Genomic DNA, 24742 nt, shown 5'->3' with positions numbered 1-24742 from the left:
TTGAGTAGGAGTTTGCCACAGACATCAGGTTGGGAGAAGGATTGTGTCCCAGGACCAGTGGAGATGCAAATGCCTCCCCAACTCTCACATCCCTGGAGCCTGTTCTCAAATATCCAAAATAGCTCATACCTAGGACTTGGTATGTTGTGAGAGTTGGTGCAAGGGAGAATTTTTTTTTTCATTAAATATCATTTTCAATGCCTGGGGTGGGGGACAAAAGTGTCTAGAACAATCAATCCAGATGGCAGGCTGGTCCACTCAGGTATATCCCCACCCAAAGCTCCTGGCATGACCCCACCCAAAGCTCCTGGGAGATGTGGCTAAATGTAGCTACTTTGGTGTGTAGTCAGCACTGCTGAGTAACAAACTATTCCAGTCATTGTATTTGTTCTTGATTCTGCAAAGCTTGGTCTGGGCTCAGCTGGACGGTTCTTCTGTTGGGCTCTCCTGGGGTCACTCAAGCAGCTGCAGTCAGCAGAGACTTGACTGGGCTTAGCTGGGTCAGGATGGCCTCACTCCCGTGAGCTGGCTGTCAGAGAGGCCTCTGTCTCCATGAGGCCCCTCCTCCTCCCCTACTGAGGAGGAGGGGCCTCCTCCTGGGCTTATCCACCTGGCAGTCTCAGGGTTCCAAGAGTGGAAGCTACAAGGTCTCTTGAGGCCTAGGCTCAGAACTCTCACAACTTGACTTCCACCACATTCTATGGGTCACAGCAAGTCACTTGGCCAAGTTCAGGTGCCAGGAGTGGGAAAATAGACTCTAGTTCTTGATGGTAGGAACTGCAAAGTCACATCATATAAAGGGACTGGAGGAATTGGGCCTATCACATTTGGGGAAGCAAAGACGCTTCCTGGAGGAAGGGATATTGTTGTTGGGTTTTGAGGGCTAAGAGTTTGCCACACAGTCTCCGCTGTAGGTGGGACCGTCATTTCTTTGACTGGGGTGTTAGTGGGGTGGTGGGGTGCTGAGGGCTGGTGGTGGGAAGTGGGCAGGGCTGCCCCGCAGGGCTCAGGCAAAACCCCCGCCTACGACATCCCCACTGCTGAGCTTGACTTTTCCCTTCCCCCTCTCTCTGCAGATGGCGCGGCCAATCCAGGTGAAGCCTGCGGACAGCGAAAGCCGCGGAGGTAGTTGTCATCTCTCCGTGGCTGCCAGGCTGGGGGTTGGCGGAGGAATGGGAGAAGAAGGAAAATCTCTTCCTTCGTCTCTCCCCCAAAACGGGCAGTGGCAGAGGCCTGTGGATCTAGAACTGGCCTCCCTGCCCCAAAGCATGCAGTAGTCGCATGCCTGCTCACACACCTCTTGGTGGGGGGGAGAGGCAGGTTCCAGAGAGCAGAAGGGGCTATGTCCATAGGCCCCAAGGGAGGATGGGGGGGTCTAGTCAGGTCCAGCTGCCTTCCCCTGAGTTTGAAATACCCTACTCCTTTCAGGGTGCAATAATTGGGGGGCTTCAGACACAGACAATGGGGGCCTGAAGGGCTGTGGATTACTCTCTGGGGTCTCCGTGTGAAAATGTGTTTGTGTGTTCCTGTGTGCATGCTTAAATGTGTGTGTATATGAGTGTGCACACCTGGCATGCCTGTGTGCAGATGTGAGAACGTGCACATGTGGATTTGTGTTTCTGCAGCTGGTGCACATAAACACACATGTGTGGTATGCGGTGGGGATGCCTTCCTGCCTGTGTGCCCAGCCTGCGCATAGGTGTGTGTGTTTGCAACATGTGTGCTTGACTGTTGGAGGCTGGGCATGTAGGCAGACATGCAGGCTGGAGCCAGTGGTGTCTGTGTGGGGCTGGACCTTGGTGTCAGGGCGTGCCCATGGCGGGGGCATACTCGGCTGTTCCCATGGGACCCAAATCTAGTCATTCTTGGAAATTTGTATATTTCCTCTCCATCTCAAGTGGAGACCAAAGGAGGGCAGCCAGATTTGGTTGAGTGGAGGCGTGAGGCAGGAGTGTTAGGACGCCTAGGTATATGTAGGAGTCCGGTAAAGGCCCTCTGGGATGGGAGCCCCTTTCACACTCTCCACCCTGGCTGCCAGCGTGGGATGGAAGTAGCGAGGTGGGGTCTGTATGTCTCCATCTTTGTCTCTATTTCTCTGTCTCTCTCTCCATCTCCCTCTGTATCTCCTCCTTTTTCTCATCTCTGTCTCTTCATCCCTCTTATTCTCTCTCTGTCTCTCAGAGTCTCTTTCACGCGTGCTCTCTCTGATCTGTCTCTGTCTCTCCCTGATTCTCAATCTCTCTGCTGGTTTTTCTCTCTCCCTCCCACCCCCATGAGTGACAACTGCCGAGAGCGGTTTCCATAGTAACCAGCTCACCGTCCCTAGGAGATGAAGCCACCATGTTCCCCATTACCAGGAGGCATGCAGTTACCCAAGGGGGCAGAGCTCACACAGGAGAGGCTGGCCCAGCTCCGTCCTCAGACCAGGTTCCAGCCCAGCCCCACCCAGCAGGCGGTCCAGCCTGCCAAGGCCCCTGGTCCACTGAGCACGTGAACCCACACTCCATTCCACAGATGGTGACTGCCTGGCCCCTCTTGATCCCGACAAAGTTGGGCAGGGGCCTCTGCTGGGCACCATGAAAGTGCGGGGACCATCAGTGCCCACCTCTGTCTGGCAGGTCCGGGGAGCAGACAGAAAGACAGACAGACAGACAGGGACCCAGGCCCGGCGAGGCAGCTTCTAGCCCTAGTACTCGGTGCGGGCTGAGTGCACCAGAGGGAAAGGTCATCTCCGCCTGGAGGGGGAGCAGTGGAGCAGAGACCCTAAAAAACTGCAGGGAGGGCATTCCAGGCGGGCGCGCCGCCTGGGCAAAGGCTGGGAGATGGGAGCGTGCGGGGCCCGTGGGAGGGTGGAGAGATCCGGGGCAGGGAAAGGGCGCGGCTGGGTCCTCCCTCGCACGCGCAGAACCGGAGCTGGCAGGGCCCGGGCTCCGCGTCTTCCTGCCCTGCCTCCTCCACTCTGCTGGAGGGAGGGAGGAATCCCGGAGGCCCTCCCGGAGGCCGGGGACTCGGCTGAGGTGGGTGTCACCGCCCACAGGGGACCGGAAGCTGTTCGTGGGGATGCTGAACAAGCAGCAGTCGGAGGAGGACGTGCTGCGGCTGTTCCAGCCCTTCGGGGTCATTGACGAGTGCACAGTGCTCCGGGGGCCTGACGGCAGCAGCAAAGGTGACTGGCGGGGGCCAGGGCGGGATTGCGAGAAGGGCGGGGCTAGCTCTGGGGGCGGGGCCTGTGGGGGAGGGTGGGGCCTGCAGCATGGGGAGGAGCTGGCTCTGGGGTGGGACCCTGGGGAGGGGCGGGGCTTCTCCAGGGGTGGAGTCTGTGGGTGAGGCTGCAGGGGCGGGGCCCTGGAGAGGGGCGGAATTGCAGGGGCGGGGCCTGGGGAGGGGGTGGGGCTGCAGGGTGGGGAGGAGCTGGCTCTGAGGGCGGGGCCTGTGGGGCAGGGCCCTGGGGAGGGGAGGGGCTTCTCCAAGGGTGGGCCCTTGGGGAGAGGTGTGGCTGCAGGGTGGGGAGGAGCTGGCTCTGAGGATGTAGCCCTGGAGAGGCCCGAGGCTTCTCCAGAGGTGAAGTCTGTAGGTGAGGCTGCAAGGGTGGGGTCTTGGGTAGGGGAGGGGCTGCGGGGGGGGGGGGTAAAATACGTAGGGTTAGGAGGGACTGGCTCCAGGGGGAGGGGCCCTGGGAAGGGTCGGGCTGAGCATATAGGGGGTGGGGCTGGCCAGGTGGGGCGGGGCCAGGCCCATAAGAGGCTGGGGCTGGCTGGGAGGGGCTGGTTCACAGGGGTTGGGTGGAGCAGAGTCTGGTCCCGCTTGATCCTACCTGCATGCTCTCTCTGCATGCTGGCTGTGGGGACGGGCCCTGAAGAGGGGCGGGGCTGCGGTGGGGTGGGCGGAGATGAAGGGGCGTGGCCTAGGGATGGGGCGGGGTCTTGGGGAAGGGCAAGGCTTCTCCAGGGGCTGCTTGTGGATGGGTATGCAGGGGCGTGGCCTTGGGATGAGGCAGTGTCTGGGGGAGGGGGGGTGGGGCTTCTCCAGGTGCTGCCTATGAGTAGGGATGCAGGGGCGTGGCCTTGTGATGGGGCGGGGTCTGGGGGGGGGGCGGGGCTTCTCCACGGACAGAGTTACCTGTGCCCTGTGGTCTCAGATTCCTCCACCTGACTATTCGTAAAACTGTTTCCTCCTGGTTCTGTCTATGTGATTTGTCCGTATGACTGACTGGTGGTCTCTGGTTGTGTCTGCCTGTCTGGCTATGTTCCTGCCTGAGAGTCCAAATGACGGTGTCTGGTGGTCTCTGTCCACAGAGCTCATCATCTGGGACCGACTCCACTCTGGTCTTTCTTACCTTACTAGAACTGAATGTGTCCGATGGTTTCAGACCATTGCCTGGTTCTTCCTTTTTAAAATTGAGGGCTGGGCGCGGTGGCTCACACCTGTAATCCCAGCACTTTGGGAGGCTGAGGCGGGTGGATCATGAGGTCAGGAGTTCAAGACCAGCCTGGCCAAGATGGTGAAACGCGTCTCTACAAAAAATACAAAAGTTAGCTGGGCGTGGTGGCAGGCACCTGTAATCCCAGCTACTCGGGAGGCTGAGGCACAGAATTGCTTGAACCCGGGAGGCAGAGGTTGCAGTGAGCCGAGATCACGCCACTGCACTCTAGCCTGGGCGACGGAGCAAGACTCCGACTCAAAAAAAAAAAAAATTGAGATGTCTTCCACATCCCACCAAATTCACCCTTTAAAAATGTACAGTAAAGTGCTTTTTTTTCCCTATTCATAAAGCCGTGCAACCATCACCACTATGTAATTCCAGAACATTCCACCCCCTCCCCCCACAATATGGCTGGCCCTTCCATAGTACTCTACCAGTCTGGTGCCAGGTCCAGTGGCTTCTGTCTGTTCTATGGACTTTGTCCGTGGGACTGTGTTCGCATTCACCTGTGTCTGGTGGTCTCTGTGTGTGTGGCTGTCTGTCTCCATTAGCCTGTGTCTGGTGGTCTCTGGTGGTCTGTCTGCTTGTGTGGCTCTGTCTGGGTCCGCTCAGGTCTGGAGGTTGATAATTTCCGTCTGTCTGGCTCTGGTCGGAAGGGTCTGTCTGTCTGGACCTGCGCGTGTCCCTGCTGACTCTGCCCATACGACTGTGTGTCCGGTGGTCTGTCACTTTAACTCTGCATATCTGATCATAACTTTCTGGACCTTGGTCCCTGTCATTTGTTCTGATGGAGGGGACCTCTTCCCTGACGGTTCCCAGCCTTGCACCGTCCATCTGGTGGTGTGCTTCACAAACTCTGTGACTGACCGTCTAACCAGCTGTCCAGATGGCTGACTGACTTTCTGCTGGACTGAAGAAATGGCTGGCTGGCTGGCTGTGTGGGTGACCGACTTTTTGTCTAACTCTGTGGCTGTCTGTCTGTGCGATTCTCCTCCATTCTGACCCTTGATCTGGCTGATTGTCCAGCTGTCCGTCTGAGCAGACGGCTGGCTGTCTTTCTGTTATCAATTCTCTCTGGCTGCATGTGTCTGACACTGGCCATGTAGGTCTCTCTGTCCCCTCTCCTGTGGCCCCCGCTCAGCCAGTCCTGTGACCCCATCACCCTCTACCTCTTCTTCTTCTCTTGGAGCAGGCTGTGCTTTCGTGAAGTTCTCCTCCCACACGGAGGCGCAGGCGGCCATCCACGCCTTGCACGGGAGCCAGACCATGCCGGTGAGTTGGAGCTGCTGTTGGCCGTGGGGGTGGGGCTGGAAAAGGGGTGAGGGGGACAGGGATGAAACAGGCCATATTCCTACCGTCGCTGTCATCCAGTAGCCCCTGGCTGTCCTTCAGAGGGGGCACAGGTGGAAAAAGAGGCACAGTCCCTGGCTGTGGTCCCTGGAGTGGGTATACACGTGTGAGTGTGTGCAGATGTGGAGGTGAGTATGCAAGCGAAGTGTATGTGTGTGCATGGATGTATTACAAGTGTGTACATGTGGGTGAGTGTGCATGTCTGGGTGTGAGTGTGCCTGAGACTGCATGCATGTGTGTGAGTGCGTGTTTGAGTGTGTCATTACTAGTAGGCGAGTGCTTTGTGAGTGCTATGTGCACGAGGGGTTTGCGTAAATAGGTATGGATAAGTGTGCCATTGTGTGCTAGTGTAGAGATACTAGTGCATGTGCGTGTATGTGAGTGTACATGTGTGTTTCTACTTGTGTGAGCGTGTGTGTCAGTATGCCTGGGCCATGGGGGAGAAGCGCATGTGTGTGCATCTGCAGGTGCGTTTGCGGGCAGGTGTGTGTGTGTGTGTGTGTGTGTGTGTGCATGACTGTGAGTGTGTCAGGATTGTGGCTGATTGTGTACACGTTTGTGAGTATATGCAGGTCTGTGTGAGTATGGGTTGTGAATGTGTGAGTGTGTATGTGTGTACATGTAAGGGTGTCCTAAAGGGGATGACACCTGGGTTAGCTTTGCTGAGGCCAGGAGAGGCCCTGACAAGAAGAAAGGCTGGGAGGTGGCAACAGGTAGCCCAGAGGAGCCACAGAAGATGGGGCCGCGATGCGAGGCTGAGCAGCCTGGACTTTCTCCTAGGGCAGTGGGGAGCCACAGACAGTTTAGAGCAAGGGAGGAGACAGGCCAGGTTGGTTGCAAATATCCCTTTGGGGCTAATGTAGAGGATGGGCAGGGTGCAAGACTGGAGGCTGGGAGGCCGAGGAGGAGGCTAGGCCAAGGTGCAGCTGAGGGAGGAGGAGGCCTGAGCTGGGGCCGGGTGGACAGGGAGGAGGGCTGATCAGAAAACAGACATTAGGGTGAGAATGGATGGGGGGCCTGTTGACTCACTGGTTGAGGGAGGGGTGGGGATTGGGGACAAGTCCCAGGGTCTGCAGCAGTGAGAGGCTGGGGGGTACCAAGGAGGCACTGAGGACGGCCCTTCCCCTGAGGAAGGAGGAGTCCCCAGGAGCCATCATTCCTGCACACACATCTCCAAATCTGCTACAAGGAAGATGGGACCTGAGAGGAACAAGCCACCTCTCTCAGCTCTTAAAACCCAGGGGAGGGGCTTAGTTCTGCACAAGGGCAAGTGTCCCCAAGCTCAGAGATGTCCCAAGACAGGGCTGGTAGGTGTCTGGAGGAGTGAGTTCTCTATCAAAGGGGACATGTCAGCGAAGACAGGGAGGCTACAGGGTGCATCCTGCTGGGAGCCAGCTCACCAGGGAGGAGCTGGTCAAAGGGGAAGATATTTTCCTTCTTGAGCCCCAAAGTCAGGGTGTGGGCTGGTTTGTGAGGGGTGGGAATGGCTTCCTGGGCCCCTGACCCCGGGGCTCTCTTTTTTTTTTTTTTTTTTTTTTTTTTGAGACAGATTCTCGCTCTGTCACCCAGGTTGGAGTACAATGGCGCAATCTCGGCTCACTGCAACCTCTGCCTCCTGGGTTCAAGCGATTCTCCTGCCTCAGCCTCCCGAGTAGCTGGGATTACAGGCATGCGCCACCACACCTGGCTAAATTTTGTATTTGTAGTAGAGATGGGGTTTCACCATGTTGTTCGGGCTGGTCTCGAACTCCTGACCTCAGGTGATCTGCCCACTTTGGCCTCCCAAAGTGCTGGGATTACAGGCATGAGCCACTGTGCCCGGCCACCAGGCTTCTCTTGTTACTGATATCAGGACCTGTTGCAGCGTCCTGACTGCACAGACAGACACTCCCTTGCTCACCGCTGCTTCGACTGCCCAGGGCTGCCTGTTGGTGGATTTCAGCCTAGCCCTGTGGCACCTGGACAGCCATGGAGTGGGACGGCAGTCACATGGGTTTCTGTCTGTGCTCCAGCAAAGCAGGGCCCCCAGTCCCCACCAGTGACTACTGTCCGCTGTCCACTGGGTAGATGGGCCACAGGTTCATCTGACTGTAAAGGGCACAAAAATCTGGGGCTGGGGCCGGGCGCGGTGGCTCACGCCTGTAATCCCAGCACTTTGGGAGGCCGAGGTGGGTGGATCACTTGAGGTCAGGAGTTAGAGACCAGCCTGGCCAACATAGTGAAACCCCGTCTCTACTAAAAATAAAAAAAATCAGCTGGGCGTGGTGGTGGGCGCCTGTAATCCCAGCTACTCGAGAGGCTGAGGCAGGAGAATCACTTGAACCTGGGAGGAGGAGGTTGCAGTGAGCAGAGATCACACTGTTGCACTCCAGCCTGGGCAACAAGAGTGAAACTCCGTCTCCAAAAAAAAAAAAAAAAAAAATCCGGGTCTGAACTGCCTGCTAGCTCCAGGGCATGAGGGACAGAGTCAGGATCATCTACTTGTCCCGCCTTGTTCCTCTCCTGTGGCTGGAATCTCACCTGTTCTCAGGTGTGGGTGAGAGTTGGAGGGTCACCCGTCTGTGCCCCAGTTGTTCCTTTCTGGAGATTGGAGTTTCAGGTGTGGGGTGACAATGACAGTTTCGTCCATCTGAGCCCACTGTTTTCCTTTGGAAGCTGGTTTCTCACCTGTTCTCAGGTGAGCAGAAGTCATAGTTGCCTCCATCTGTGCCTCCCTGTTCTTCTCCAGCGGCGGGATTCTCCATCTGTTTTGAGTGTGTGGCTGACAGTCAGGGCCACTACCTGTGCCCCATCACAGCCTCCTAGGCCTGGGTGCTGCACCTGTGCAGATGCTGCTGGGCCCAGGATGCTGATCTCCACGCGGTCCTCGCTGTGGCCCCGGCTCCTGGGGTGGGGGTCTGTGGACATGGCCGACAGTCACTGGCATTACACCCCTCACCCAGGAGGCCTGAGCTAACATGAATCCAGGGACCCCAGAGTCCTGGCTACCTCCCAGCCTGTTTCCCTCCCTGCTCGCCGCTGCCCCTGCAGGGAGCCTCCTCCAGCCTGGTGGTCAAGTTCGCCGACACGGACAAGGAGCGGACACTCCGGCGCATGCAGCAGATGGTGGGCCAGCTGGGCATCCTGACGCCGTCCCTCACACTGCCCTTCAGCCCCTACAGTGCCTACGCCCAGGCTGTGAGTGACCCAGTGACAGCTTCGGGGGTCTGGCTCCGTCTCTCTCAGTCTCCGTCTAGTCTCTTTCGGGGGCTCCTGCCTCTTGGCCCATCTCCTGCATCTCCCTCCATCTCCCTGACTCAGGGTCCTCTCCTGGCGTGGCTGAACCCCAACTCCAAATTAAGACCAAGCTCAGACCAAGCCCCTAAATCCAGAAGACTGAGCCCTAATCTCACATTAACAGCCAATCTTGGACCGAGCCCCAGAACCTGGCTATGCCCCACATCTAAATTAGGCCCAATTCTGGCTGAACCTCCAAATCCAGACTGACCCCAAACTGAGACCTGACCTGATCAAGCTCCTGGCTTAGACCTGGTCCCAAGTTGAGCCCCAGCTCCTGACTGAACCTTGATCCCAGGCTGAGCCTCAATTTCTAACTAAACCCTCATCCTAGATGGAGCCTTGATCTCAGTCTGAGCCTCACTTTGTAACTGAGCCTTGATCCTAGATTGAGCCTTAGGCCCAGGCTGAGCCCCAACTCCTGACTAGATTCAGCCCTGATCTCAGCCCGAGCCTCACTTCCTAACTGATCCCTGCTCCCAGGCTGAGCCTTAATCCCAGGCTGTGTTCCGATTCCTAACCGATCCCTGCTCCCACGCTGAGCCTTGATCCCAGTCTGAGCTCCAATTCTGATCTCAGCCTGAGCCAAAATACCCAGCCTGACCTCCTCACTAGTAACTGGGGGACCAAGCCTCCCCTCATAAGCCATGATCTCAGGGCAGATGTCACCCCAACTATGACATCTCTTCACCCCCAGCTCATGCAACAGCAGACAACAGTCCTGTCCACCTCGGGCAGCTACCTGAGTCCCGGCGTGGCCTTCTCACCCTGTCACATCCAGCAGATAGGCGCCGTCAGCCTCAACGGGCTGCCCGCCACACCCATCGCTCCTGCCTCTGGTGAGCCTCCTCCAGGCGCCCAAGGATGGGTGGGCAGGGCCGGAGCCAGAACCGGCCTCCCCATGACCCTCTTCCACTCTGCAGGGCTGCACTCACCCCCGCTGCTGGGCACCACTGCCGTGCCTGGCCTCGTGGCTCCCATCACCAATGGCTTTGCAGGTGTTGTGCCCTTTCCAGGTGGGCACCCCGCCCTGGAAACCGTCTATGCCAATGGCCTTGTGCCCTACCCAGGTAAATCGGGGTGGTCCTCTGGGGCCTAGGAGAGTGGCGGGGAATAAAGGTGGTGTTTCCGGAACAAGTATGAGTCCCTACGTCACAGTGCCCAGGGAACAGAAAGGCAGGAAAAACGGTCTCAGCTGAGCAGATAAGAGCTGTGGACACAGGAAGGGAGGCCGTGGCAGGGTAGTAACACATTAAAACGTGCATCTGGATGTTTCTGGGCTTAAATTCCAGTTCAGTGACCCTGGATGGGCTCTTTACATCCCTGAGTCTCAGTTTGCTCATCTGGGAAATGGCGCGGATAACATCAGTAGCCTCAGGGGGTTGCATTGACAATTTAATCCGTGTGCAAAAGGCTTCACACAGGGTCTCACTCTGTCGCCCAGGCTGCAGTGCAGTGGCACAATCTTGGCTGACTGTAACCTCCACTTCCCAGGTTCAAGTGATTCTCCTGCCTCAGCCTCCCAAGTAGCTGGGATTACAGGCACGTGCCACCACGCCCGGCTAATTTTTGTATTTTTAGTAGAGAAGGGGTTTCACCATGTTGGCCAGGCTGGTCTCGAACTCCTGACCTCAGGTGATCCACCTACTGCGCCCAGCCCATAAATCTTAATTATTCATCTGTATCATTTGGGGAGATATCAATGCCTGGATTCATTCATTTATTCATTCAATACAGAATTAATGGCCCACTGATCTAGGCGGCACCTGCTTTCATGAAGCAGAGGTCCTTCCTTTCTCTGTGCTACACCTACAATTTTAGGGCAAACATCTTCCAACATCTAATTTATGTGAAGTAAGTTATCTGTCTTTCCACCATGTAGGATAATTTGTTTCTAACTTTTTATTTTTTTAATTATTTTTATTTATTTAGTTTTAGAGACAGTGTCTCACTGTGTCACTCAGGCTGGAGTGCAGTGGTGTCGTCACAGCTTGCTGCAGCCTCCATCTCTGGGGCTTAAGCAATCCTCCCACCTCGGCCTTCCTTGTAGCTGGGATTACAAGCATGCACCATCACGCCCGGCTAATTTTTATTATTTTTATTTTTATTTTTATTTTTTTATTTTTATTTTTATTTTTTTTGGAGACGGAGTCTCGCTCTGTCACCCAGGCTGGAGTGCGGTGGCTCAATCTCGACTCACTGCAAGCTCCGCCTCCCGAGTTCATGCCATTCTCCTGCCTCAGCCTCTCCGAGTAGCTGGGACTACAGGCGCCCGCCACCACGCCCGGCTAATTTTTTGTATTTTTAGTAGAGACGGGGTTTCACCATGGTCTCGATCTCTTGACCTCGTGATCCGCCCGCCTCGGCCTCCCAAAGTGCTGGGATTATAAGCGTGAGCCACCGCGCCCGGCCAAGCCCGGCTAATTTTTAAATTTTTGTACAGATGGGATCTTGCTATGTTGCCCAGGCTGGCCTCAAATTCCTGGGCTCAAGCAATCCACCCACCTCGGCTTCCCAAAGTGCTGGGATCATAGGTGTGAGCCACTGCGGCTGGCCTTAACATTTTATTTTGAAATGATTGGAGGTTCACAGGAAGTTACCAAAATACCACAGAGCAATCCCAGGTACCCTTCACACAGCTTCCCTGATGGCAACAGCTTATCTAATCACAGGTCACTGTCAAACCCAGGAAACTAACACTGGCACCATACAATTCATTCAGCTCCAGACGGTATTCAAATTTCACCATTTATTTATTTAGCAACAGAGTCTCACTCTGTTGCCCAGGCTGGAGTGCAGTGGCGTGATCATAGCTCACTGCAGCCTTGAACTCTTGAACTCCTGGGCTGAAGCGATCCTCTCACCTCTCACCTCAGCCTCCCGAGTCACTGGGACTACAGGCACGTGCCATTATGTTTGGCTAATTTTTGATTTTTTTTTTTTTTTTTTTTAAGAAATGAGGGTCTTAGCCGGGCGTGGTGGCTCACGCCTGTAATCCCAGCACTTTGGGAGGCCGAGGTGGGTGGATCACGAGGTCAGGAGATCGAGACTATCCCGGCTAACACGGTGAAACCCCATCTCTACTAAAAAATACAAAAAAAAAAAAAATTAAAGAAATGAGGGTCTTGCTATATTGCCCAGGCTGGTCTCAAACTCCTGTGCTCAAGCGATCCTCCTGCCTCGGCCTCCCAAAGTGTTGGGATCACAAGCGTGAGCTACCGCACCCAGCTGATTTCACGACTTTTTGCATGCACTCTGTGCATGTGTATGTGTGTGTGTGCAGGGGCGGTTAATTGCCATTTTGTCACAGATGCAGACTTGTGTATCTCCCACAGTGAAGATACAGAACTGCTTCTTGCCCACAAAGTGAACTTCCTGTCACCCCTTTGGAGTCACAGTCACCACCACTATCCCCTGCCCTCTAGCACACTCTCCATTCGAGCAGAATTGTTTGGTTGAATTTTTCCCCAGAATCATCAGCTTTGGTGGCCTGGACAACCTCTTCCCTCCCCCTACCCCTTTCCCTAGCGGTAGCAGGAAGGCTACAGCTGGATGGGGGAGCCACAGGGTGTCTGATGAGCAAACTCATGTGGAGAGGGAGACGGGGCAGGGGATGGGGACAGGTGGTGATGTGAGGGGGAGGCTGAAGTCCTGGTGAATCCAGGGAGCAGAGAGGAGTGAAGGGTCCCCTTGGGAGGCAAAGGGGTCGGGATAGGGAGAGGGAGATGGGAACGATGGTGAACTCTCTCTGGAGTCCGAGAAACCCGGATTCCAGTTCAGCTTCTGCCATTTGCTATCTGAGTGGCCCTGTGCAAGTGGCTTCACCTTCCTCGGCCTCAGCTTCCTGGTCCTACAGAGGGTTTAGCACAGAGGAGAAGCTGGGCGGGGTGTTTGTTGCTGTCTTTCCGGCTCTTAAGGATCGGGGGTGGATGGAAGACTTCTGCTGCTCCCGCCCCACTCAGCCCCTCTGTCTGCCCGCAGCTCAGAGCCCGACTGTGGCCGAGACACTGCATCCTGCCTTCTCCGGAGTCCAGCAGTACACAGGTAGGAGGCAGCCTGCGTGCCCGCGCTGGGTCCTGGCCCCGCCCCGCCTAGGGCCCCGCCCCTCGGGCCCGCCCCGGACTTGTCGTTCTTCTGTGCCTAGCCACGCCTCCTACCTCCGGCCCCGCCCCTCAGGGCCCACCCTTAGCCCCTTGTCCTATATTCAACCCCTGGCCCTGTTAATGGTCCCACCCCACCACCACCTATACCCGCAGACAGGACCCTCCCTTGTTCTTTAAGGACAGCGCTTACCCATGGCCTCACCCTCTCATGGTCTGTGTTGGGAGAGGGAATTCCCCTTGACCACGTCTCTAGCTCTGATCCAACCCCAGCTCTCGGCCCTGCCCTTTACCCTCCCTCCTGCAGCTCCTAGCCCCGCCCCTCACGTCCTGCCTTTACGCTGACCACGCCTCTCTGATAAAGCCCCGCCCCTACCCCTGGCTCTACTTCTTAAGGCCTGGCTGTGACCCCGCCCTCTGCTGCGGCCCCGCCCCTCAACTCCTGGTCCTGCCCCCATAGCCCTCCATCAAGTCATGGCCCCGCCCCACTCATGCCTTTCATCCCGGTCTTGCCCCCGCCCTCCACTGTGACTCCATCCCTCAAGCAATGGTCCCACCCACTCTGGACTGTCCTGTAGTCTTGGCCCCGCCCTCTGCTGTGGCCCAACCCCTATACCCATCCCCTCACGCCATGGGGTCCGCCCCCACCCCCCGATCCCCGCCCCGTCTCGGTATTGGCCCTGCCCTCCACCATGGCCCCGCCCCTCAGGCAGTAGCCCCGCCCCATTTCGTCTGTGATATTGGCCCCGCCCTCTGACCTGGCCCCGCCCCCCCCAAACCCTCCCCACAAAGGCCATGATCACAGCCACTCCTGCCTTGGCCCCACCCTCTCTTATGGCCCCGCCCCCTCCCCGCCCAGCCGCCCAGGCCGCCCACGTGGCCTCACGCCCCTCCTCGCCCTGTGTCTCGCTCCGGTCTCCGCAGCCATGTACCCCACCGCGGCCATCACGCCCATCGCGCACAGCGTCCCCCAGCCGCCGCCCCTCCTGCAGCAGCAGCAGCGAGAAGGTGAGGCGGCCGCGACCTCCCCTGGGCGCCAGCCCCACCCTCTGCCCGCCCTGTCCACCTGCAGGCTCCGTGCCTGGCCCGGGCCTCTGGGACCCGCGGGGCTGAGAGTGCGGCCTGGGGGCTGGACAGGCCAGAGTTGAGTCCCGGTGCAGCTGCTGACCCCTGGGAATCTCCCTCTCTGTTTCCTCCTCCCAAAAGAGAACCATGCTCGCCCCGACCCCGTAGGAATAGCAGTGACTTCCTACCAGCCCTCTCCAGAACCAAGAGTGATTCTCTGGATTTTTTGGAAAGGAAACCCTTTTTGAGGCTGGGGCATGGCACGATGAGGTATCAGGTAATGAGGCCTCCCCAGTAAAGCCAAGGCTGTCGAAGGAGGGAGGGATTCGATTCTGGAGTCTGACAGTCAGGGTTCAAATCCACACAGTTCTTGCCATGTGCGGTAGCTCCCGCCTGTAATTACATAGCGTTTTGGGGGCCAAGATGGGAGGATCACTTGAGCCCAGGAGTCCAAGACCAGCCTGGCTTAGCAAGACCTCATATCTACAAAAAAATAAAAATTGGCCAGGTACAGTGGTGTGCACCTGTAGTCCCAGCTACTCAGGAGGCTGGGGCAGGAGGATCACTGAGCCCAGGAGGTCAAGGCTTCAGTGAGCTACTATCTCCCCACTGGACTCCAGCCTGGGTGAGAGAGCAAGACTACATCTCAAAAAAAAAAAAAAAAAAAAAATGCCGGGCGCAGTGGCGCACTCCTGTAATCCTAGCACTTTGGGAGGCCGAGGTGGGCGGATCACGAGGTCAGGAGATCGAGACCATCCTGGCTAGCACAGGGAAACCCTGTCTCTACTAAAAAATGGAAAAAATTAGCCGGGCATGGTGGCGCACACCTGTAGTCCCAGCTACTCGGGAGGCTGAGGCAGGAGAATGGCGTGAACCCAGGAGGCGGAGCTTGCAGTGAGCTGAGATTGGGCCACTGCACTGCAGCCTGGGCGACAGAGCAAGACTCCATCTCAAAAAAAAAAAAGAAAAAAATCCCAAGCTGGTAATAACCCAAGTGTTCATTAGCAGGAGGTAAATGGATAAATAAATTAGGATGGAGCCACACGATGGAACACTATACAGCAGTGAAAAAGGATAAGTAGCCAATACTCACAACAACGTGGAGTAACTTCACAGGCAGAATATTGAGTGAAAGAAGCCAGATACAAAAGAATTCACTTAAATGAAGTTTTAAAACAGTAGGCCAATCAAGGTGGCTCACGCCTGTAATCCAAGCATTTTGGGAGGCTGAGGCAGGTGAATTGCCTGAGCTCGGAGTTCGAGACCAGCCTGGCCAACGTGACGAAACCCTGTCTCTACTAAAAATGCAAAAAATTAGCCAAACGTGGTGGTGTGCGCCTGTAACCCCAACTACTGGGGAAGCTAAGGCACAAGAATTGGTTGAACCTGGGAGGCAGAGTTTGCAGTGAGTCAAGATTGTGCCACTTCATTCCAGTGTGGGTGACAGAGCAAGACTCTGTCTTGAAAAAAATAATAAAAATAAAAATTAAAAAAATATGGTCAAGTGCAGTGGCTCACACCTGTAACCCCAGCACTTTGGGAGACTGAGGTGGGTGGATCACCTGAGGTCAAGAGTTCAAGACCAGCCTGGCCAACATGGTGAAACCCTGTCTCTACCAAAAATACAAAAATTAGCCAATCATGGTGGCGTGTGTCTGTAATCCCAGCTATTGGGGAGGCTGAGGCAGGAGAATCTCTTGAACCAGGAGGCGGAGGTTGCAGCGAGCCAAGATTGTGCCACTGCACTCCAGCCTGGGCATCAGAGCGAGACTCCATCTCAAACATAAGTAAATAAAATTTAAAAAATAAAAACAGGGGAAAGCTGGCTGGGTGCGGTGGCTCGCTCCTGTAATCCAATACTTTGGGAGGCCAAGGCAGGAGGGTCACTTGAGCCCAGGAGGTCAAGGCTGCAGTGAGCCAAGGTCATGCCACTGCACCGCAGCCTGGGCAACAGAGGGAGACCCTGTCTCAAAACAACAACAACAAAATCAAAAACCTTTCTCAGTGACATGTTAAGAGAAAAGAAAGATGGGAACCTAGTAGAAATGGTAGCACTGTTTTCTACATGTTATGTGGTTTAGAAATGCATGAGACTACAATAAATACCGTGCTTGGCCTTGGAGAAGACCTAGAATGTGCACGTGGAAACGGCATCGAAAGGGTTGTTGCATGTGACTGTGAAACGGTGGAGGGAGGGTTGTCTGAAATCAGACAGACAGCATGACCCCGGATGGGGAAGGCGCAGCTCACAGCACACTGGGGGAGCTGTCGGAGGGTGTGTGGCACGCAGCGTGTATTTTCTTCTGAAGGTCAGTGCAGCTGGATGCGGTTTTCAGCGGTCGCCGACAGTTTTTGGTGGGGATGAAGCAGTGCACGAACAAATGCAAAATGCGGGTTATGCTCAAAATTGTTCAGTCACATTGGAACAAACTTGCATTTCAAGAACAAGCATTGGCTGGATGCAGTGGCTGACACCTGTAATCCCAGCACTTTGGGAGGCTGAGGCAGGCAGATCGCCTGAGGTTGGGAGTTCGAGACCAGCCTGGACAACATGGCGAAACCCTGTCTCTACCAAAAATACAAAAATTAGCTGGGCGTGGTGACTCATGCTTGTAATCCCAGCTACTCAGGAGGCTGAGGCAGGAGAATCTCTTGAACCTGGGAAGCGGAGGTTGCGATGAGCCAAGATCACACCATTGCACTCCAGCCTGGGCAACAAGAGCAAAACGCCATCTCAAAACAAACAAACAAACAAAACAAAAGAAAACAAGCATTGGCCAGGTTCAGTGGCTGACACCTGTAATCCCAGCACTTTGGCAGGGCAAGGCAGAAGGATCGCTTGAGGCCAGGAGTTCAAGACCAGCCTGGGCAACATAGTGAGACCCCATCTCTACAAAAAAATTAAAAGTTAGCCAGGCATGGTGGTGCGTGCCTGTGGTCCCAGCTACTTGGGAGGCCAAAGTGGGGGGATTGCTTGAATCTAGGAGTTAGAGGCTGCACCGAGCTATGATTGTGCCACTGCAATCCAGCCTGGGTAACAAAGAGACCCTGTCTCTTAAAAAAAATATCCATTGCTGGCAAGGGCAGGGATTCCTCTTGTTGCGGGGTGGGAATGGAAGAAGGTCATTTTTAGCTTTGGGATTAGTAGCAGATTTGAGGGACTGTTTAAGGCTTCAGATGAACAAGGTTTAAATGCTATTGTTGTTTATAGTTTTTATATTAGCCATCCATCAGGGATTTGGAGAGGGGACAATTTAGAGGATTATTTGTAACTTAAAAATAATTATTTATGGTTGGTATATTATGTTGTAGTTTAACTATCTGTAGTTTTAGGGTATCTGGGACTGGGGACCAGAGAATTATCTTTTTATTTCACCTGATTTTGTTTCTGCATCATCTGAGTTTTGAAAATTATCCAAGGTCTGAGGAGTTATCCCTAGCTGGGGTTTGAGAAAGGGAAATTAAAAAAAAAATTTTTTTTTGGCTAGACGCAGTGGCTCACCCCTGTAATCCCAGCACCTTGGGAGTCTGAGGAAGGAGGATCGCTTGAGCCCAGGAGTTCCAGACTAGCCTGGGCAACATAGCGAAACCTCTACAAAAATTAGCCAGGCTGGGTGCAGTGGCTCACGCCTGTAATCCCAGCACTTTGGGAGGCCAAGGCGGGCAGATCACTTGAGGTCAGGAGTTCGAGACCAGCCTGGCCAACATGGTCAAACCCTGTCTCTAATAAAAATACAAAAATTATCTGGGCGTGGTGGCGGGCACCTGTTGTCCCAGCTACTTCGGAGTCTGAGGCAGGAAAATTGCTTGAACCCAGGAGGCGGAGGTTGCAGTGAGCCAAGATCACGCCACTGCACTCCAGCCTGGGCAAGAGAGTGAGACTCCATCTCAAAAATAAAAAAATAAAAAATAATTAGCAAGGCATGGTGGCTGAACACCAGAGTTTTAGAAATGAGTTTTATTTTAGAGACTTTATTATTATTATTGTTATTGCAAAGATATTACCAAGTTTCCTTATTCTCCACACCCAGCTCATCTGACTTTTGTAAATGATCCGGAGTTTGAAGTTTAGGGAGGGATTTTCTGGAGGGTGGCCTTCCTTGGGGTTTTCAGGTATCTGGGGTCAGAGATTGAGGATTGATCTGGGCTTTGGGGAGCAGGGGATCCCCAGGTCTCCAGGTCTTGTCAGTTGCCTGGAGTCTGAGGACCATTTTGGTGCGGAGTAGCCCAGTGTGAGATGGTACTGTGCAGGCAAGGGGTGGGTGTGTCCTGTCTCCCTCCCCAGCCCGTGCCCAGGCCCCTTCTTTCTGGGTGTCTGAGGCACCCCTCTCCTGACAGCTGGAGAAGCCAGATGCGGGCTCCAGACCTGTGCCCCTCCCCTGGGGGGGTTCGCCTCCTCTCCTTGGGGGCTTTATGTCTTTCTCTCCCCCACCTGCAGGTCCCGAGGGCTGTAACCTGTTTATCTACCACCTCCCCCAGGAGTTTGGAGACACGGAGCTGACGCAGATGTTCCTACCCTTCGGCAATATCATTTCCTCCAAGGTGTTTATGGATCGAGCTACCAACCAGAGCAAGTGTTTCGGTGAGTGGCCGCCGACGCCACCCCTCCCTATCCACCTCCCTCGCCTGCCCCCTGACAGGGAATGGGAGGGTTTTGGTCAGACTCGGGACAGGGCTGTGCTGAAATAATCACATTCACCATCAGAACCAGCATGTGGCTGGGCACAGTGAATCACACCTGTGATCCCAGCACTTTCTTTGTTTTGGTTTTTTTTTGAGACAGAGTCTTGCTCTGTCGCCCAGGCTGGAGTGCAGTGGTGCGATCTCGGCTCACTGTAAGCTCTGCCTCCCGTGTTCACGCCATTCTCCTGCGTCAGCCTCCCGAGTAGCTGGGACTACAGGCGCCCGCCACCACGCCCAGCTAATTTTTTTTATTTTTATTTTTGTATTTTTAGTAGAGACGGGGTTTCACAGTGTTAGCCAGGAAGGTCTCCATCTCCTGACCTCGTGATCTGCCCGCCTCGGCCTCCCAAAGTGCTGGGATTACAGGCGTGAGCCACTGCGCCCGGCCAATCCCAGCACTTTGAGAGGCTGAGGTGGGCGGATAGCTTGAGTCCAGGAGTTCAAGACCAGCCTGGGCAACATAATGAGACCCCATGTTTACAAAAGACAATGTTTTTAATTAGCTGAGCTTAGTGGCGTGTGCCTGTAGTCCCAGCTACTCAGGAGGCTGAGGTGTGAGGATCGCTTGAACCCAGGAGTTCAAGACCAGCCTGGGCAACATAGCAAGACCCCATTTCTACAAAAAATACAAAAAAAAAAAAAAAATTAGCCAGGCTTGGTGGTGCACACTTGTAGTCTCAGCTACTCAGGAGATGGAGGTGGGACCGTCCCTTGAGTCTGTGAGGTCGAAGCTGCAGTGAGCCATGATCACGCCACTGCATTCCAGCCCAGACAACACAGCAAGACCCTGTCTCATACAAAAAACAAAAACGGCCAGGCGCGGTGGCTCACGCCTGTAGTCCCAGCCCTTTGGGAGGCTGAGGTGGGTGGATCACGAGGTCAGAAGATCGAGACCATCCTGGCTAACACAGTGAAACCCCATCTCTACTAAAAATACAAAAAAATTAGCCGGGCGTGGTGGTGGGCGCCTGTAATCCCAGCTACTTAGGAGATTGCAGCAGGAGAATCACTAGAACCCAGGAGGTGGAGGTGGAGGTTGCAGTGAGCCGAGATCGCGCCATTGCACTCCAGCCTGGGCGATAAAGCAAGACTCCGACTAAAAAAAAAAAGGACTGAGGCCTGAATGAGGAGCGCCAGGCGTGAGAAATCTGGGGGAAGAGTGTCCCAGGCAGAGGGAACAGCCCATGCAAAGGCCCCGAGGCAGGACCGCGCCTGACGTGTTGGAGGAGCAGTGAGGAGGCCCATGTGGCTGGAGCAGAGTGAGGAGGGGGAGAGAGGGAGGAGGGGGAACATGGAGAAGGGACAGAGGAGGGTGTCCAGGGCCTTGTGGGCCTCAGGGAGGACTTCCTTGTACCCAAAGACAGAGGACATTAAGGCTCTGAAAAGGGCTGCAATTTGTCCAAAGTCACACAGCAGGAAGGAGGTAGAAGAACCTAGAGTAGAACCAGACTCTTTTTTGTTTTTTTGTTTTTTTTTTTTGGTTTTTTTTTTTTGAGACAGAGCTTCGCTCTTGTTGCCCAGGCTGGAGTGTCATCCTGAGTAGCTGGGGTTACAGGCACCCGCCACCATGTCTGGCTAATTTTTGTATTTTTAGTAGAAATGGGGTTTCACCATGTTGGCCAGGCTGGTCCCAAACTCCCGACCTCAGGTGATCCACCCACCTCGGCCTCCCAAAGTTCTGGAATTACAAACATGAGCCTAGCCAAAGGCCAGACTCTTAACTTCACACTGTCCTGTTTAAAGGGTCAGCCCTTGACTTTTTTTTTTTTTTGAAATGGAGTCTTGTGCCGTCAGTGCGATCTCGGCTCACGCAAGCTCCATCTCCCAGGCTCAAGCGATTCTCCTGCCTCAGCCTCCTGAGTAGATGGGATTACAGGTGGACACTACCATGCCCAGCTAATTTTTGTATTTTTAGTAGAGACGGGGTTTGACCATGTTGGCCAGGCTGGTCTCAAACTCCTGACCTCAGGTGATCTGCCCGTCTCGGCCTCCCAAGGTGCTGGGATTACAGGCGTGAGCCGCCGCGCCTGGCCATGGGGTGGAGTATTTCTGGTGGCCTCTGGACAGAGACTGGAGCAGAGGCACTGACAGAGATGGAGACAAAGAGACAGACAGAGATGAGACAGAAGGAGAGGGGGAGGAAGAAAAGACTGAAGACAGATAGAGAACGAGAGAGAGAGAGAGAGAGACAGGGAGAGAAACAGAGACAGTTGGCTGGGCATGGTGGTATGGGCCTGTGGTCCCAGCTACTCAGGAGGCTGAGGCAGGAGGATCTCTTGAGCCAAGGAGGTCAAGGCTGCAGTGAGCTGAGATTGCACCACTGCACTGCAGCCTGGGTGACAGAGTGAGACCCTGTCCCCTCTCCCTTCCACAAAAAAAAAGAGAGAGACAAGGATGCAGACACACAGAGTCAGCTGGAGACACAGATCCTGGCTGGACAGAGGGCTTGGAAGGAGGAAGGCATCCTCCTGGGGGAAGGTGGGGAGAAGGTGGCCCTCCAGGACCCTTGGAAGCCCCACCTGGCCCCTATACCAGCTGGGAAGTCTCAGCACAGCCGACCCCAAGATAAGGAGTGAGTGCCCCATCCTCAGAGGTATACAAGTCCAGAGGTGTCAGAACAAAGCCAGGGCTGCTGTGTGTCCTCTGCCACACACACCCTGGCCTGTGCAGGTGTGCACGCAGGCCTGCTCAGGACCCCGTGAGCCGGGAAGCCAGGGCCACAGCATAGGAACAAGCCGAGGACACCCGCAGCGCCAACCATGGAGGTCCACCCTGGTTTCTGCAGGCTTCGTGAGCTTTGATAACCCGGCCAGCGCCCAGGCAGCCATCCAGGCCATGAACGGCTTCCAGATCGGCATGAAGAGGCTCAAAGTCCAGCTGAAGCGGCCCAAAGACCCAGGACACCCCTACTGACCGCGCCCACAGCCGCCCTGAGGCTGTAGGCATGGCCCAGGTGAGCCGCCAGGCGGCCCCACCCCCGCCCAAGCCCCCGTCTTGTCTGAAACCCCCTCCCGCGGCCCACTTCATGCTCCAAACCCTCCCCAGGTGGGGTGATGCTTCGAGAGGCTACAAGAAACCTCCGGGTTGGGTTGGCGGGGACAGAGCTGGATGTAGACACCCCCAATCCCCCTGTGGTTGGGGCTGGAGCAGAGGGTGGGAGTGGGGTAGGGACTGAGGTGAGCCAGGGCCCAGTGAGGTCGGTCAGGGAATCCTTCCCGGAGAAGGCTTTGAGGGATGAATAGAAGTTCACCTGAGAGGCCAGGTTTGCTCTGGGGGTGGGGGTGCGGTGGGGAGGGGGTTCTGTCCTGTCCTATGAATCTGTTTTCCCTGCTGAAAAACCCAACACCAGACGGAAATGCCAAGTGCCCACCCCAGATCCCAAACCCTAAGGTTGGACCCCAGCTCGGAACCAGGACTGGAGCGTGGAAGGTGGGGACAGTACTCACAGCCCAGTCCAGTTGGCATTGACAGCTTCCAGTGTCCCTGCTCCATTTCCACCAGTTCCCCTGGGACAAGCGGCCCCTCACTGGGTGTCATTCCTACCCAGTGAGTTGATGGAAAAGTGGGATTCCTGCCCCACCCACCATCACTCAAGAAAAACAAGCAAAACAAAACCCAGAGTGTATTTTGCCATCAGGGCAAACCACTTTCTCAACATTTTTTTGTGGGGGGAAGAATAGTAAACCTCGTGGGGCCACTGTGTAAACTTAACCGTGGGTCTCAAACCTTGATGAGCCTCATCTGTAAAATGGGTTCAAGAAAGTCATCTCCCCAGAGACGGCGGAAACAGCCTACCTAGGGAACGGAGTGGGGCATCTTTTCACATCCGAGCCCAGAACCCACCACCTAAAGAGTTCTGGATGATTTGTTGTGATTTTTTCTTCTTTTTCTTTTTCTTTTTTTAAATCACTATCGCCGTCGTCATCAAAGAGCCTCGCCTAGGGCCTGGCACAGAGCAGGCGCTCAGTTAGAAGCTGTCTGGCCTTCTCACATTCTCCCGGGTCAGCACACACAGATTTGGGAGTATTTAACTGCACAGAACGCACCTTCAGGAACTGCCAACCAGAAGCAAAATCCAAAGCTGCTCTCTGCGATCCCTTCACTTTTAACTCTCAGTCTGCCCTTTTTTTTTTTTTAACTGAGCGTCTATTATGTGCTAGGCACTGTCCCAGTGCTCGGGGACGCAGCTGTGAATGAACAGAAACGGGGGATGGGAGACAGGGGAGAAACCCCCTTCATGGGCCTTAGATGGCAGGGGGTGGGGAAGGAGAGACAGAAAATAAACAGAAATATCTGTCCCCAGCTGCCAGAGGAGGAGGAAACGGGCTTGGTGATGGTGACATTAAGTTCTTTGAAAGCTGGGTTTGTTGGCCTCTGAACTCTGGCCTTTGTGGGATCTGTTCTTTTGGAAAAGATGGGAGCCCCTGGGTTCCTAGATCCCAGCCTGGCCGGGTGGAGTAGGGTGGGGAGGTGGCGTCCACCTGTGTGGCCCCGTTATCACTCCCTAACGCCCGTCCCTTCTCCCCCAGGTGAGGGGCCTTCCCATCCCAGGAGGGTTTTCTGCTTCCAACCGATCCAGGACTTTCCCATAAATTCCAACCGTTCTTTGGACACCAGCCCTTTCTTCCCCTCTTCTCCCCTTGCCCCGCCCCTCTACTGGAGGCCACCCGGAGTAGTGAGGGGCCTTTGGGGTCTGTCCTGGGGCAGGGGCAGGGGTGGGGGGAGGCTCCTGAATCGGGGTTAGAAGTGTTCACACGCCCCCTGCTTTGGGAAACGCTCTCGCTTCTTCCCCACAAAACTTGGTGACTTCCCCAAACTAAATCACACCTTTTCCTATATATATATATATGCATATATATATAGATCTATAGACAGTATATATATATTTTGAGTATGGATCATGGGACCAAACTTTTCCGACTTCCTTCCATCCGAGTAGAGTGACCCTGGGCCGGTCACTCAGTGGGGACACAGGAAGGGCTGAGGTTGGCGGGACCCCAGGCAACATGTACCAGGTGCCCCACCCCCACCCTCACCACCTCCCGGCTGGCACATCCCACCAGGAACCCGCCAACACAATATACCTCCAGGACTTTTGGCACCCCCCACCACCGGTTCTCCAGGGCCGTTGGGCTCTGCCAGCTTCAATGTCCCTGGTCCCAGCCGCAGCCTCCAGACCCCTCCTCGCCCCTTCGTCCCAGAGCCCTGCCCTCCCGGATGGATATAGGTACAACAGAGACGCTCTGGCCTGCCTCAGCCCTTCTCTGCTCCCTTACCCGAGTCATAGCCTTACTCATGTGACCAATAGCCCTTAGCTTTCCGTCGGGGGGGGGGGCGGACAGGGTTGGGGGGAGCCCCTCTGCCCCTCACCACCCCCTCCCAAGGCCAGGCAGCCATCGTCCCTGCCTTCGAATCACCAGCCTCGAATTTAAGGTCTTGTAACCAGGATTGCCAAGCATAGCGGAAGACCCTACCCGCACCGGCCAAGCACCCCTTTAACTGGAGACGAACTTGATAATGACCTTCATACCTCTACAGAGATTTTTTTTCTTTTTTTCTGGTCTTTCTGAGCAGGTACAAGGAAGAAAAGAGAAGAAAAAGATGGGGGGAAAAATCAAACCACACTGGATTTTTGTTTCCTAGTTGGGAGTGGGGTGGGGTGGGGGGTCTTCGTGGGGATGCCTCTGTACAGCTGCCCAATCCGCGACACCCACGTCAAAGCACAGAATCAAGTTCGTTTGGGTATCCGGCAAGGCCTCTTACCAAATGAGGTGCCAGATAACTTAATAAGCTCAAAAGAAAAAAACATTTAAAAAGAAAAAAAAAAAAAAAAAACATTTCCTTT

The 24742-nt window shown here is 55.0% G+C and overlaps 1 protein-coding gene across 6 annotated transcripts in view; it reads left to right on the top strand.

Annotated features, from left to right (window-relative positions):
• The window catches only part of CELF5 (CUGBP Elav-like family member 5), a 74753-nt gene extending 50332 nt beyond the window's left edge, over positions 1 to 24421 (top strand). For 2 of the 6 annotated variants that reach the window (XM_032178952.2, XM_058428207.1), the window contains exons 3-12: positions 1077 to 1128; positions 3038 to 3166; positions 5616 to 5695; positions 8804 to 8950; positions 9747 to 9888; positions 9973 to 10119; positions 13031 to 13093; positions 14074 to 14157; positions 18653 to 18796; positions 21683 to 24421. In XM_032178952.2, coding sequence (XP_032034843.1) covers positions 1077 to 1128; positions 3038 to 3166; positions 5616 to 5695; positions 8804 to 8950; positions 9747 to 9888; positions 9973 to 10119; positions 13031 to 13093; positions 14074 to 14157; positions 18653 to 18796; positions 21683 to 21810 — 1116 coding nt within the window. In that variant the 3' untranslated portion in view covers positions 21811 to 24421. Of the gene's footprint in view, positions 1 to 1076; positions 1129 to 3037; positions 3167 to 5615; positions 5696 to 8803; positions 8951 to 9746; positions 9889 to 9972; positions 10120 to 13030; positions 13094 to 14073; positions 14158 to 14355; positions 14843 to 15222; positions 15237 to 18652; positions 18797 to 21682 lie in introns of those variants that run through there. The other 4 variants (XM_058428204.1, XM_032178954.2, XM_058428206.1 and 1 more) reach the window with 4 other exon arrangements.
• The last annotated feature ends 321 nt before the right edge of the window (positions 24422 to 24742 follow it).

Source organism: Hylobates moloch, unplaced genomic scaffold, assembly GCF_009828535.3.
Source record: "Hylobates moloch isolate HMO894 unplaced genomic scaffold, HMol_V3 SCAFFOLD_15, whole genome shotgun sequence".
Lineage (NCBI taxonomy): Eukaryota > Metazoa > Chordata > Mammalia > Primates > Hylobatidae > Hylobates > Hylobates moloch.
The sequence above is the reverse complement of the archived record's forward strand: the minus strand, read 5'-3'. Positions and strand labels throughout refer to the sequence as shown.